The following is a 15,591-nucleotide window of genomic DNA, read 5'->3' on the forward strand; positions in this document are numbered from 1 at the left end:
GATGGTTTTAGTCCTTCATTGGAGTCCTGCTGTGTTTAATTAAACTGATCTGTACTTGATTTGGAAAGGCGCACACCTGTCTATACAAGACCTCACACTGCATGTCAGACCAAATGAGAATCATGAGGTCAAAGGATCTGGGCAAGGAGCTCAGAGACAGAGTTGTGGCAAGGCACAGATCTGGCCAAGGTTACAACAATTTCTGCAGGACTCAAGGTTCCTAAGAGCACAGTGACCTCCATAATCCTTAAATGGAAGAAGTTTGGGACCACATGAAGTCTTCCTAGACCTGGCCATCCAGCCAAACTGAGCAGAAGAGGAGCCTTGGTGAGAGGTAAATAAGAACCCCAAGATCACTGCGGTTGAATTGCAGAGATGCAGTAGGGAGATGGAAGAGAGTTTCACAAAGTCAACTATCTCTGCAGCCCTCCACCAATCAGGCCTTTATGGCAGAGTGACCTGACGGAAGCCTCTCCTCAGTGCAAGACATATGAAAGCACAGTTTTTTTTTTTTTTAAAAAACAAACTCCATAAAGGATTCCCAGACTATGAGAAATAAGATTCTCTGGTCCAATGAGACGAAGATAGACCTTTTTTGGTGATCATTTTAAGTGGTATGTGTGGAGAAAACCAGGCACCTGCCCAATACAATCCCAACAGTTAAACATGGTGGCAACATCATGCAATGGGGGTGTTTTTCAGCTGCAGGGACAGGACAACTGGTTGTCATTGAAGGAAACCTGAATGCAGCCAAGAACTGAGATATCCTGGATAAAAACCTCTTCCAGAGTGCTCTGGACCTCCGACTTGGGCAAAGGTTCACCTTCCAACAAGACAATGACCCTAAGCACACAGCTAAAACAAAGGATTGGCTTCAGAACAACTCTGACCATTCTTGACGGCCCAACCAGAGCCCTGACCTAAACCCAATTGAGCATCTCTGGAGAGACCGGAAAATGGCCGTCCACCAACATTCACCATCCAACCTGAGAACTGCAGAGCATCTGCAAGGAAGAATGGCAGAGGATCCCCAAATCCAGGTGTGAAAAACTTGTTGCATCATCCCAAAGAAGACTCATGGCTGTACTAGCTCAAAAGGTGCCTTCTACTCAGTACTGAGCAAAGGGTCTGAATACTTATGACCATGTGATATTTCAGTTTTGTTTTAATAAAGCAAAAATTTCTACTTTTTTTTTTTTTCCAGTCAAGATGGGATGCAGAGTGTACATTAATGAGAAAAAAATTGGGAGGGGGGGGGGAATTTACCAAATGGCTGCAATGAAACAGTGAAAATTTTAAAGGGGTCTGAATACTTTCCACACCCACTCTAAACATAGGAACTGGGGTGGAGAAAAAAAAAATGGACAAAGTCAAGTACAATAATGAGTCTGTAGAAACAGTGAAGCATAGTGGAGGTTTCTTGCGAATTTGGGGCTGCATTTCAGTAAACAGGAGTTGGGGATTTGGTCAGGATTAATGGTACCTTCAATTTTGAGAAATATAGGCAGATACTTATCCATCATGTACTACTATCAAAGAGGTGTCTGATTGGCTTCAAATTTACTGTGCCATAGGACAATGACACCAAACATGCAGCCAATCTTCAGCGTAAAGAATCACCAGGAGTCCTGGAAGCCATGATCTCAACATCGAGAGTCTTACATGGAGAGAGAAGGATTTACACAGGTGACATTAACAAACGATCTGGTGACTTCAAGATATTTGGAACAACCTCCTTGCCGACTTCATTCAAAAACTTATCTAGAAGAATTGATGCCGTCTTGGAGGCAAAGGGTAGTCACACCAAATATTTGTAGCGGCAATGCCAGGTTCTTGAGATCTTCTCCTGCTGGTTTTAATACTAGAGATTAGGAGTCGGACTGTTCCGATTGGGTACTTCTTGGCACTGGTGGGATAGCCTTCACAATTTTTCTGATCAAAAACAGTGTTTACCAAGTCCCCCATGTTATTTATATGCACTATTGCTTTTTAATTACAGCAGGGTATATGCTCATTTAGTTTCCATGTTAGATTTTGTCTGCTGTATCCTGTAGACTTATGACTTTTGGGGTCCTAGTCTTTGCAGTTTAAAGACTTGATCCCAATACCGTCTTTGTTATTTTAGGTAAGGAGTGAAGTTGAAGGTGTATACCTGACCTGTTTTTTTCCTCTTTTTGTTTCTATAATCCTATGTACATTGGCATGTAATAGTTTGGGCACCACTGGTCAAAAGTACTGGTTTTGTGAATAGTTAAGCAAGCTGAAATGATCTCTAAAAGGCCTAAAGTTAAAGATGACATTTACGTTGTATTTTAGGCAAAAAGAATAAATTACTATTACCACATTTACATTTTTAAAAATTACAAAAGGGAAAATGGGCCGATGCAAAAGTTTGGGCTGCTCATTTTTTTTTTTTTCCTTGCAGACTTGAGCCAACGTTGTCAAATGTGCAAATTGTACGTTCAGCATTTTTCACCCAATCAAATGAATGGCAAAAAAAAAAAAAATTACATACATATACACATCAAAAATGCATGTAAAAACACTGCAAAATGCGCATATTATAAAGCAACATTTTTCCTGCCAACATTTTTTTTCAGCTGAAAAATTTGTTGCAAGTTCTGTGTGCATAAATCAGAAGTCATCCTCCCTTCAATCAGTCCCTTACATAAATTAGAGAAATAAAAAACGCTTAGTAAATACAGCTCCTAGGCAGACCTACGTCTCCATAGTCACAATAGAATACAAACTCATTTCGATTTACAGACTATACAGAGTAGGAGACAGATACCACTACAAAAATCAGACTACACGAAGTGTTCGTAGTCTGTTACCTAAGAGACACATAGGCCTGCCTAGGAGCTGTAAACACTAAACAGTAAGAGCCATTTTACAATGTATGACTTCAGTGTTTCTTTGCACCCTACAACCACAAGTGTCTAGATTTATCAGTAATAGGAACACGACAGATACTAACTTATGGCTACTACGCTCCGTATAACCAGTGTAGAAGAACGTGCCGGCCTCATGGCTGAAGTTCCGTTACCGCTAAGTTCTTCGAGGTTTACATTGTTGGTTGGGCCAATTTCGATTTGTAATTGGTACCTGGATTTAAAAAAATAAAATTATATCAAAAGCTTAATAAATAATTTATAGAAGACCAATATAAAACTTGTTATATCCGACTTTACCTTAGTAACAGGACACAAGTAGAGACCAAGGTGTAGGCGAATAAGGTTCCGATAGACATCATATCGACCAAGGCTTTCAGATCAAACAGGAGCGCCATAAAAGCTGTCAAGCAAAACTTAGGTGGATTATTACTGTCCTGGTGGGTCAGGGTGGTAAAGGGATTAATGAGACATGTCCATGTTCTAAGGTATTTATAATTTAGATGAAGTGGTTTTAGAAGTTTAGGATGGTGAACATAATGGTAAGAGGAGAAAACGATACCTGCCACTACTCCAGATGACATGGTAGCAATCACTGGACTCTGCCGACAGCCAATTTGTGATAAAGGCTGAAAAAGTAGTCCATCTCTAGCCATGGCGAAGAGAATCCGAGGCATCGGGAAAATAGACCCTAGAAGGCTTAAACAAAGTATTAATTGGCGAAATGAAAGAGTGAAGGTTGCAAGAAGACACGGAATGAAAAGGGGGGAGTACAAAGGAGACCTCTTGGAAATGCCACTCGACACCCTGAAGAAGCACTGCGAAACATGCCTTGGAGGGTGAGGTGGAGGATGAACAGGGCATTTATATATTATGGGCATGTAGTTCTTTTATTATTCTTACATTGACGTAACACTTATCTATACATTTTGTATACTTTCGGGTTATTTATTCTTGGTAAGCTATCATTAACTATTTATTCCATCATGAATTAAGTTCTACATTTTCTTAAGTTGTGCAGTAGGGATAGCAAGAACCAAGCACTTTTCGATCATTTAGGTCTATACAATTTGATTATTTTTTTTCCTGATCTCTGGGTCACTCCTTACTATAAGATCTACATAATAAATTTTACACTGTTTTCCTCCACCTTCATTTACTTTATCTTGTCATATGGTTTTAATTATGGTAAATTGTCTTGTCCACCGTTTTCAAAAAATATTTTTTTAATTTTGTAGTATTGGTCTTGTGCTGGATTTTTGTAGGCGTTCTGTTGTAAATACCACTATATAAGTCAATGTCAGAGCAAAGACCGGTTGACCAGGTGCGAATTACTGTCTCTCCTAAAGGAGGACCTGTTACTGGGTGAAGGGAAGGGAAGAAATGATACACCCTTGACCCTGTAACAGGTTAAAGAGATTAACTGAGTTTTATTGAAGTGCTACATGGGAGAGAATTATGCAAATTAGCCATCTAAGTCTCATCTAGGAGAGGTGATTACCCTATAAATCAATATCAAACTCTTCAGCGAGCCTTTCAATAGGACCAGAGATACATGTCAAGCTAAAAACTCATCTTGAAGTCTGTTTTGGTGTGTTTGCCCCTCATCAGGGTAGAGCAGGGACTGGCTGAGTGCAACACCTTAAAAGGATCAGCTGACTTTGCTCTACACTGATGAGGGGCAAATGCCCTGAAACAAGGCTCCCTGTGGAGAAGTTTCTGACATTCATACCTATTAATGTTTGCAAGGATTGGTTAAGTGTTAAGACATTGATTTATAGCGTAGCTACCTTTTCTAGATATTTTATTTTGTTCTGCAGGAGAGCAAATTTACATTCTCAGTATTTAACAAATTTTGGATCCATCATATTCCACCAATGAATGTAGCTTTTACAATAAGAGAGAAGAGGCACCGGATCAAGATCAGTGATGACAAGACTGCACCGCAAGGGGGTTATACGAAAGGTATATCCGTGCTATGCAGAGGAAATTTGGGTACTTGCATTCAGCTTACTAGAATATTGAAGAAAAAAAAAAAAAAAAAAGCCTTAAAAAGGTGGTGGCTGTACTTTATATTGTGAAAACCTGGCCTTGAAAGTGGCCTTACAACATGTCGAAAGATATAAGCTAAACAACGGCCTCGTCGAGGACAATCTGCAGACTCATATGGACCCTAATTAGAAGTAAAGTAGAGTAATGGTTGGCTTGATGAGAGACCTTTAATGAGAGTCTAGAACTTTACTACTTTTCCCTGTGGAGACCTGGCATAGAGGGTCTTATAGGCCAGGTAATGTCCCCTGGAGAAAATAAAAGGTTTGCATTTTGTATTTCTTATTAACCAGTGAGCATGGTCCTGCCAATAAGACACCCTTAAAGTACAGTTTTGCTGAAATGTTTACATACCCCGGCCAAGTCAACCTGTCATTGGCTACAGCAGAACAAAGTGAAGGTTCTGGAGTGACCATCTCAGTCTCCTGACCTCAATATCATTGAGCCACTCTGGGGAGATCTCGAGCATGCAGTTCATGCTAGACAGCCCAGGAATTTACAGGGAACTGGAGGCTTTTTGCCAAGAAGAGTGGGCAGCTTTACCATCTGAGAAAATAAAGAACCTCATCCACAACTACCACAAAAGACTTCAAGCTGTCATTGATGTTAGAGGGGGCAATACACGGTATGAAGTAATGGGGTATGTAAATTTTTGATTTGTAGGTTTTGGGTTGTCATGATTTAGAAAGGGAAAACAGTAATTTGACCATAAATCGCTTCACCCAACCACTAACCACGAGTGGAGAAAAAGTTTTGGTACTATCATTCATATTCTCTGAAAAAAGGCCAAGAAAGAAAATTCTGATGGTGTATGTAAACTTTTCAGCACAACTGTATGTACACACGATGCCTGTTAATCTACTGTATTTTTTAAGAGTAAGACACTTCTGGACAAATCAGCTCTTTTTGTTATGAAACATCTTCTTTGGTAATTTCCTAAGCGCATGCTTTGTCGCTTTTGACCTCTTGCAATTTTTTTTTTGCGTGTGTTTGAGTTGTTTTTTTGTGGCATTTTCTAGTCATTTTTTCTTTTTTCATTCAAAAAATGAAATAACCATTAGTGATTTCTGCTGCAAAAAAACACTGGGAAGAACTGTTAAAAGTTCCCAAAGGCCCCTCCGGCATCTTTTGAGCCTTCCCATTGACGGAGTGTCTTCTGGGTGGAGATCAGAAGAATGGACGTGTCTAAAGCCTGAACATGTGCACAGCAATTCATTTTAGCACAAACACTTATTTTTGTTCTTTTAAGGTTTTTTCTAAGCGTTTTCTCTGGAGGTTTTCAAGTGGAATTCACCTGAAAGACGAGGTGTGTACAAACCTCAAAAGCTGCCAGAGAGAAACAGCAGCTTCTTAAATCGGATATACCGTATATACTCGAGTATAAGCCAACCCGAGTACAAGCTGACCCCCTAATTTGGTCACCAAAAAAAATAAATTGGGAAAACTTGACTCGAGTATAAGCCTAGGGTGGGAAATGCAGCAGCTACCGGTGAATTTCAAAAATAAAATATCATAGTTACTTACCGATAACGGTATTTCTCTGATCCCATGACGGCACTAACGAGAGAGGGATCCGCCCTCAGGGACAGGAAACCCACAGGTTAAAAAGGCGGGACCTCTCCTCCACCTCAGTTGGTTTACAGAGCCTTGCAGGGAATTCTGCTGTAACTTAATTGGTTATTTATACACAAAAAAAATCATAATTATATAACTTATATAAGCTCCTTTATATACATATATATTTATTTATTTATTTATTTTTTCCACCTTGTGACTTAAATTTTTTTTAGTAGTGTGTACACCCATACGTGAAGGGAGGGAATATACAGGTGCCGTCATGGGATCAGAGAAATACAGTTATCGGTAAGTAACTACGATATTCTCCTACCCCATGACGGCACTAACGAGAGAATTTCAAAGAATGAAAGTTTAGGGTGGGACTACTGCCTCAAGAACTCTCCTACCAAAAGTTAAGTCTGAGGGAGAAGATAGATTAAGCTGATAGTGCTTGAAGAATGTAGAGGGGGAAGACCAAGTGGCTGCTCTACATATTTGATCTATTGATGCTCCACCACGTTCAGCCCAAGAGGTTGCCACCGACCTGGTTAAATGGGCCTTAATTGTGTCCGGAGCTTGTTCCCCGGATGAGGTATATGACATCTTGATGGCATCTCTTACCCACCTTGCCAACGTGGCTTTCGATGCCTTGTGACCCTTATTTGGTCCCTGAAAGCAGACAAACAGAGCCCTCCCTTTCCTACACTCCCTTGTGGCTGATAGTGTGTTGGACATCTCTTTACATCTAGTGTGTAGATCCTCCTCTTTTTTGTTTTTTGGATTGGGGCAAAAAGATGGTAACGCTATCTCTTGAGATCTGTGGAATTTTGACGCCACTTTGGGAAGGTAAGAAGGGTCAGTTTTAGGGTATGTTCACACGTTCAGGATTTCCATCCTTTTTTTTCAGGACTGTTTTTTTAAAAAACTGCAGCTCTTGGCAGAAAACGCAGGTCCTTTTTTTGGTCCTTTTTTGTCCTTTTATGATGCGTTTTTTGATCTTTTTTTTTAATGCAGTTTTCTAACCCTAACCCTAACCCTACCCCTATTCTAACCTTAGTGGAAAAAAAAAAAAAAATTCTTAATTTTTTTATTGTCCCTACCAATGGGGGTGACAAAGTGGGGGGGGGGGGTGTCATTTACTATTTTTTTATTTTGATCACTGAGATATAACCTCTCTCAGTGATCAAAATGCACTTTGGAGCGAATCTGCCGGCTGATTCGGCGGGCGCACTGCGCATGCGCCCGCCATTTTGCAAGATGGCGACGCCCAGGGAGAAGACGGCCGGACGGACACCGGGACGCCGGGTAAGTATAAGGGGGGGAAAAAGCGAGAGCGAAATGGGAAAGAGATTTAGGCCCAATGGAGGATGAAACCTGGGAGTCGGTGTTGGAGTGGGTTCCACGAGTGTCACTGAGTGAGCCGTACAGACTATCGCAGCTGTACATCTTGCACAGAGTCTATAAATCACCGGAAGTGTTGCACAGAGCGGGGTTGCGTGCGGACTCTGAATGCCCGAGATGTAAGACTGAGAATGCAGGAATATACCACATGATGTGGATATGTCCAAGACTGGTTGCTTTCTGGTTGGTGGTAATGAGCCGTGTGGAAGGGGCGTATAAATGCAGAGTGCCGAGAGATCCGATAGTGTGTATACTGGGACATGTAGAGGAAATTAGAGTGGATAACACCTGGAAGATAGCAATAGCTAGGCTATTATATATGGCAAGGAAGGTAATAGCAAGGAACTGGATCAAGGATGAGCCGCCTACAAGGGGTGAATTCCTGAAATATGTTAAACATGGTCTCAATTTGGAAAAGGGGGTATACAAAAGACGTGGGAAAATAGAAACGTTTGATAAAATGTGGTCTCCGTGGCTCGAGCTGGGATAGTAGGTATGGGAAATGGGAGGATGAGGGCCTCTGAAAGGAAGAGAGTGCTAAAGAACAAGCGGACATAAGTGATTCAAATGGCTCAAAGAGCCATCAATACTGGTAACAAAGTATAACTGGGTATGAGCTGTCAGGGGAGGGGGAGGTTTGGGTTTTGTTGGGATTGTTGGGGGTTTGGAAAATGTAAAAATTTTGTAATATACTGGAAAATGCATAAATTGTATTGTTCATATTCGCTTTCAATAAAAATCTATTTAAAATAAAAAAAAAAAAGTATAAGGGGGGGAGATTAGGGCACGGGGGGGGGGGGGGCATCGGAGCACTGGGGGGGGAAAAAAAAAATCGGAGCACGGGGGGGCATCGGAGCACGGGGGGGCAGCCACACTCCGCCCACGCACTTCCGCCCGCTCCCCCGCACTTCCTGCTGCAGCGGTTCTGCACATCAAATCGCAGTAAAACCCGCAGATATATTTTTGATCTGCGGGTTTTACTGCGGTTTTGACCTCACAATGGAGGTCTATGGGTGCAGAACCGCTGCGGTTCAGGAAAAAGAAGTGACATGCTCCTTTTTTGCCGCAGCAATTCTGCGCGGCTTTTTAAACGAAATTCCGGATCATGTGCACAGCAGTGACTGTTTTCCATAGGGTTACATTGTTATGTACCCTGCATGGAAAACAGCTGCGGAACCGCAGCGGCAAAACCGCTGCGGTTCCGCAGTAAAAAACGCACTGTGTGAACATGGCCTTAAGGATTACTCTGTCATCTAATATTTGGGTTAGAGGTGGGTAAGCTGATAAGGCCTGCAAATCACTAATCCTGCGAGCTGAGGTTAGAGCCATCAATAAACAAGTTTAAGGATATTATTTTCAATGAAGCCTGAGATAAAGGTTCAAACGGTGCTTTAGTTAGAGCTGAAAGGACTAGGTTCAAATCCCAGGGAGGAGCTGTGAGATGTATAACTGGTCTGGACCTAGTAGATGCTCTAATAAACCTTTTTACCCAGTGATTCCCCGCTAAATCCTGGTTATAAAGGGCACCTAATGCTGCAATCTGAACTTTCAGAGTGTTTGTAGCTAGGCCTTTCTCTAATCCTTTTTGAAGAAATTCTAGAATTTCCTGAATTGGGAGTTGTTCTGATAACCCCTGAAGTGGAGAGGAACTTTTTCCAGACTTTACCGTACGCTCTGGTAGTTATTGGTTTTCTACTGGCCAGCAGGGTAGAAATTAGATTTGAAGAAAATCCCCTTTTTGTTAACAGTTCCCTTTCAAAAGCCAGGCCGTCATATGCAAACTTTTTATATGTGGGTGATTCACTGGCTCTTGATGCAGAAGGTCTGGGATATCTGGTAGGACCCATGGATCTGCTATGGACATTAGGCGTAACCATGGGAACCACACTCTTTTTGGCCAGAACGGAGCTATCAATATCACTTTGGCTCTGTCCTCCCTGATTTTTTTCAAGACTAAGGGAATTAGAGCTATCGGAGGAAAAACATAGGCTAGATGAAACTTCCATGGGATTAATAACGCGTCTATAGCCACTGGACTCCCCCGAGGATCTATCGAGCAGAAGGCCTCCGTTTTCCGATTTTGATTGTTTGCAAATAGATCTATATCCGGGGCCCCCCAAAGATCCACTATGCAATTGAATATCTTTGTATTTAACTCCCATTCCCCCTGTTTTAATTGAGTCCTGCTTAGAAAATCTGCAGTTTGATTTTCTGACCCTTTTATGTGAAGGGCTGTTAGGGAGGACAAGTTGGCTTCTGCTTGTGACAGGATGGAATTTGTCACTTTCATTAGGGATTGAGACCTCGTCCCTCCCTGATGATTTACATATGCTACTACCACCCTGTTGTCCGTCAGTACTCTCACGTGATGGGAACGGAGGGATGTTAAAAAATGATTGATAGCATACTGAACTGCCAAAAGCTCTTTCATGTTTGAAGTAAGGTCTTTTTCTTCTACTGACCAAGGACCTTGGGCAATTTGCCTGTTTAGGTGGGCCCCCCACCCCCAAGGACTTGCGTCTGTGGTCAGGATTACAGAGACCGGCCACACCCATGGAACCCCCTTCCTGAGATTGGACGGATTCGTCCACCAAGCTAAGGAAGCTTTTGTCCGAGAGGATATTTTTAATCGCTTCTCTAAATTTCCTCCTGCGTGGGATGCCGCCTCTAGTATTTCCCACTGGAGATCTCTCGAGTGGCTCTGAGCCCACTGGACTGCTGGGATACAGGATGTCATTGACCCCAGTATGGACATGGCTTTCCTTAGAGTAATCAGGGGAGAGAGACTCAAATGATTCACTAAGTGTATCATATTGGAAACTTTTTCTTCCGGCAGACGACACTCTTGCTTTGTCGAGTCTATTACTATCCCCAAGTACAACTGCACTTGAGACGGGATAAGCCTGAATTTTTCCAGGTTCAAAAACCATCCTAGATTTGATAGGGCTACCATCACTCTGCTTAGTTGCTGGCTGCAATGTAGAGAGGAACTGCCCATCACTAGGAGGTCGTCCAGATAAGGCACAATCAATAGGTTTTGTTCCCTTATATGGGCCATTTACTTCTGCCATTAATTTTGTAAATACCCTTGGGGCAATGGCTAGACCGAATGGAAGAGCTCTGTATTGGTAATGTTTTAGTTTCCCTTGTATCATCACTGCAACTCTGAGGTATTTTTGGAAATCTGGATGGATTGGCACATGATAATATGCGTCTTTTAAGTCTATAACAGTCATGAAACAAGACGGGATAAGGGATCTGACACATGATTTTATTGTTTCCATTTTGAATTTTTCTATTACCAGGTATTTGTTTAGTTGTTTCAAGTTTATTATTACTCTGAAAGTTCCATCCGGCTTCGTTCAAAGAAAGAGTGGAGAGTAAAACCCCCTCGTCTCTTCCTGTTGCAGAACTTCCCGTATGACTTTCTTTTCCAGAAGACTGAGAACTTCCCTCTGGATACTCAGCTGCTCGATCTCCAACTTCCTTTGTGGTGTAGCCACAAACTGATTGTGTGGCGTCGTGTGAAAAATTAGTCTTAGGCCCGTCTTTATGATGTTTAAAGTCCAGGCACTTCAAGAAATTTTTTCCCAGGTTTGAAGAAAGTGGGTCAGTCTCCCTCCTACCTGGGGCACACCCTCATTGTGGCTGTTTTTTATTTTCAGGTTTGTTAAACATGAAACCTCCTTTTTTGAATTTTCTATCTTCCCACCCCTCCTTTTGGTTTCTTGGGGGGCGTCTTTGCGTGAACCTCCTCCCTCGAAAGGGCCGTCTGTAGGACTGATTTGGGAATCCTGGAAAGGCTTTCTTTTTATCCACTGCTTTTTCAAGGACATCGTCTAGGGTGGGACCGAACAAATATTCACCTTCACACGGTATAGAACACAACTTGGCTTTAGTTTGCAGATCCCCCGGCCAGCACTTCAGCCATAATGCTCTCCTAGTCGCATTTGAGAAAGAAGCTGATCTTGCCGTCAGCCTAACTGAGTCTATTGAGGCATCTGCTAGATATGCAGCGGCTCCTCTCATCGCCGACACGGAGTCCAATATAGACTCTCTCGGGGTTTTATTTTTCAATTGAGTCTATAAGTGATCTAGCCAGACCATCAGCGCTCTCGCTGTACAAGTAGCAGCTATACCGGGTTTTAGCCCCCCACTGGCGGCCTCCCAGGACCCTTTTAAGACGACATCGGCCCTCTTATCCATAGGATCCTTGAGGGTCCCCATGTCCTCAAAAGGCAGGGCGAATTTTAGAGGCTTTCGCGATAGCGACGTCTAATTTCGGCGCCTTTCCCCATGAGGCGCAGGCTGGGTCATCGAATGGATATTTTCTTTTGGGTGTTAACAGTACTTTTTTGTCCGGCCTCTTCCACTCTTTTTTATTAGGGCTTGTATTTTTTCGTTTAATGGGAATACTCTGTACTTTTTTTTTGTTCCAGGCCACTAAACATAAGATCTTGTACTGATTTTTTGGAACGAGTGTCTGCCAGACCCATTGTCGCCCTAACCATTTTTACCAGCGCATCAGTTTCATCTATTGGGAAACAGTTGCGACCGCTTTCTGAAGATGCGGAGGAGGATGATGAAGCTGTAGAGCTATCTGAATCCTCACTCGAGCCATCTCCCTCAGTGGAGCTGTAATCTGGAGTTTTCTCTTGGTTTTCTTTTACACTTTTTAGTGCGTCTGCCACTTGGGTTTTAATTAAGTCTTTTAATTCAGATGTGAAACTCGGCGTCTCCTCATCAATGGTGTTTTTAATGCATGATGCACAGAGTTTTTTAACCCATGAATCCGGCAAATCTGCTGAACAAAGCAGGCACACTGTTTACTTTTCCCCTGGCATTTCTTTCCCTAGGAAAACAATAAACCCCTATAAGAATACACACTTTCACAGAGGTCACTTACCCTCCTAATGTGAGGAAGATACCGGTTCTGGTCTTGAGGACGCCTCCTCCATTTGAACCACCGTCTCCCTCCTGGATCCACCAGAGCCTCTGCTGTGCTGGGATCCTGAGCTGCTGCACTGCGTAGGTTTCCGTGAAGAATGGCGCTCCTTCGGGTTCTTTGTCACAGGGGGCTGTGAAATTTCTTCCACCGACTGCTCTATTCCACTCATGGTGGTAATCACTGAGCAGCGGTATGCCCCTTCTCTTCCGGTTTTATGCTGACAGAGCCGCGCCAGGTAACTTCCGGTTTACCCAGAGGTACCTTGCGCCGACCCCGGAAGTGACCCCCGCGCCTGCGCAGTAAGTCACCGGACCTCGCGCGCGCTCTCACTACTTGCCGGCTCACAGGAGGGACAGAGCTTCTGCAGCCGCCGCTGCACCCTGCCGCTTGTCGGTGACCGGCGTCACCACCCCCTGTGCGCCTCATGGACCGGCGGAGGAAACCTCCAGGTAGCCGCCGCTACCTATTACCGACCACTCCATTAAAAAGAGAAGCGGCAGGCTCGGTCCTCTTCACTGCCTCCCCTCCGCGCATATCCACGAGGCCCGCCGACCCTGGAACGCGCCTTCAGGGAGGAATCCACCTGAGACCGTGGCAGGGCCCCCCGCTGCCTGAACTCGGCCCGATGGTCCCTGGACTCCTGGATGGTAAGCTGTGGGATCCCCGTCGGGGACAGGAAACCGAACTGAGGTGGAGGAGAAGTCCCGCCTTTTTAACCTGTGGGTTTCCTGTCCCTGAGGGCGGATCCCTCTCTCTTGTTAGTGCCGTCATGGGGTAGGAGAAATAGAGGCTCCATACCGTTCATTATTGCCCCATAAGATGCCCCATATAAAGCTGTGCAATATATAATGCTGCAATTAAAAAAAAAAAAAAAAAAAAAAAAACGACACTCGCCTCTCTTGCTGCCCACAGCTCCTCAGCGTCCCATCTCGGCATCTTTTCGCACTGACTGTTCACGCAGAGGGCGGCGCGCACACTAGTACGTCATCGCGCCCTCTGACCTGAACAGTCAGCGCAAGAGGATGGGAAGACGGAGCAGCGCCCGGCAGGTGGAACGCAGACAGGTAAATATGACACTTACCTGCTCCCGGCATCCCTGGCTACTTATCCTGGACAGATGGACTCCAGGTGCTGCAGCCTCTTCCTCTGTCAGCGGTCACCGTTACCGCTCATTAGAGGAATGAATATGCGGCTCCACCCCTACGGAAGTGGAGTCCATATTCATTACTTTAATGAGCGGTCCCACGGAACCGCTGAACAGGGGAAGAGCTGCGGCACCGAAGACCATGGGACAGGCAGGGACAGCGCCAGGAACCCCGGAAGCAGGTGAGTATGCAACAGACCTCTCCCCCTCAGCCGCCGACCGTGACTAGAGTATAAGCCGAGAGGGGCACTTTCAGCCCAAAAATTTGGGCTGAAAATCTCGGCTTATACTCGAGTATATACGGTATTTTTTTTTTTTAAGAAAATATCAATAATTTTAAAAGTTTCATAATGGATTTATAGAGCACCTCACATATATTGGGGAATTTTGTGGCGTTTCGCTCACACATCTTGTGCAGTCACTTGGATAGTGTTAGGATGTTACAGCCATAAAATACAAATATCACCTTACCTTGTGGTCAAGGCACATAAGGAACCAGCGGCTACAATATATTTGACCACATTCCACCCCACATATTCAAAAGCAGCCGGCAGTGGACTCCGAGAATCCAGGAGGTAGTATGGCATCATGAGAGTGAGAGAAGCAGAGACTCCAAAATATGCCAGGAAGCAAATTGACAGGGATGACACTATTCCGAGAGGTATTGCTCTTTGGGGGTTTTTTACCTCTTCTCCTGAAATTAGAGTTTTGCCTTTTTAGCATTTTGAAACATTTTACTGATTTTTTTCCCCATCTTTTATTTAATTTTTACACACATTATGAGAATGTTTGCTCATATAATACACATCAATACTTGTCCAATAACTGAACAAAGTCCTTGAGGTCAGCCATAAAATCCCATCCACAACCAATAATTATGCCATGTGGTTGGAGGTGATGAGGTGTCATAGGAAACTTCTTGAAGGAAATCTATCAGCAGGTTTTGCTTTATAAGCTGAGAACAGCATAATAGGGCAACATGACCCGATTCCAGTGATTTATCACTTACTGGACTGCTTTTTGTAGTTATTAGAATCCAGTTTTTCTCTGCTGTAGATTTAGCAGTGGTTGGGAATGGTGAGCAGTGTATAACCCCACCCACACCACTGATTGGCAGCTTACTGTGTACACTGTCAGCAAGCAGCCAATCAGTGGTGGGGGCGGGTTAAACAGATTAGCTGGACTGCCTGGCATGTGACATCTAGTCCAGTAGAGATAATCTCCTGCTGATATAACACTGATTGTATTAAAACTACAGAAAGCTGCTAAGTAACATTCCTGAAATCAGCCTCTGTCCTTACACTATGCTGCTCTCAGACTACACAGCCCAAACCTTGGATGCAGGGGTCGCCATCGACCAATTCATCTAAACAGTTAAAACAGGATTAAAGCAATCTCTGATAAAAGGTCAACAGCCACAGCCAATGACGTTGAAAATGTACATAAGGCTGTGGGATAACTAAGAGGTTAAAACTGTTTCCCCTGTGGTGGATTTGTTGCACGATGTCACAATACGAAACTGTACAGAGATCTGATAAAAAAATAAATAAATAAAAAAACCATATTCCTTTTTTAATCTTTCCCTGCCATATATTTAAATA

The 15,591-nt window shown here is 43.4% G+C and overlaps 1 protein-coding gene across 1 annotated transcript in view; it reads right to left on the minus strand.

Annotated features, from left to right (window-relative positions):
* The window catches only part of LOC138675404 (cationic amino acid transporter 2-like), a 113,581-nt gene that overhangs the window by 8,368 nt on the left and 89,622 nt on the right, over positions 1 to 15,591 (minus strand). The window contains exons 6-9 of the mRNA XM_069763551.1: positions 14,462 to 14,684; positions 3,454 to 3,590; positions 3,192 to 3,294; positions 2,978 to 3,105 (exon numbers count right to left, since the gene is read on the minus strand). Of these exons, the coding sequence (XP_069619652.1) occupies positions 2,978 to 3,105; positions 3,192 to 3,294; positions 3,454 to 3,590; positions 14,462 to 14,684 (591 nt within the window). The remainder of the gene's footprint in view (positions 1 to 2,977; positions 3,106 to 3,191; positions 3,295 to 3,453; positions 3,591 to 14,461; positions 14,685 to 15,591) is intronic.

The sequence above is a fragment of the Ranitomeya imitator genome, chromosome 4, assembly GCF_032444005.1.
Source record: "Ranitomeya imitator isolate aRanImi1 chromosome 4, aRanImi1.pri, whole genome shotgun sequence".
Classification (NCBI taxonomy): domain Eukaryota; kingdom Metazoa; phylum Chordata; class Amphibia; order Anura; family Dendrobatidae; genus Ranitomeya; species Ranitomeya imitator.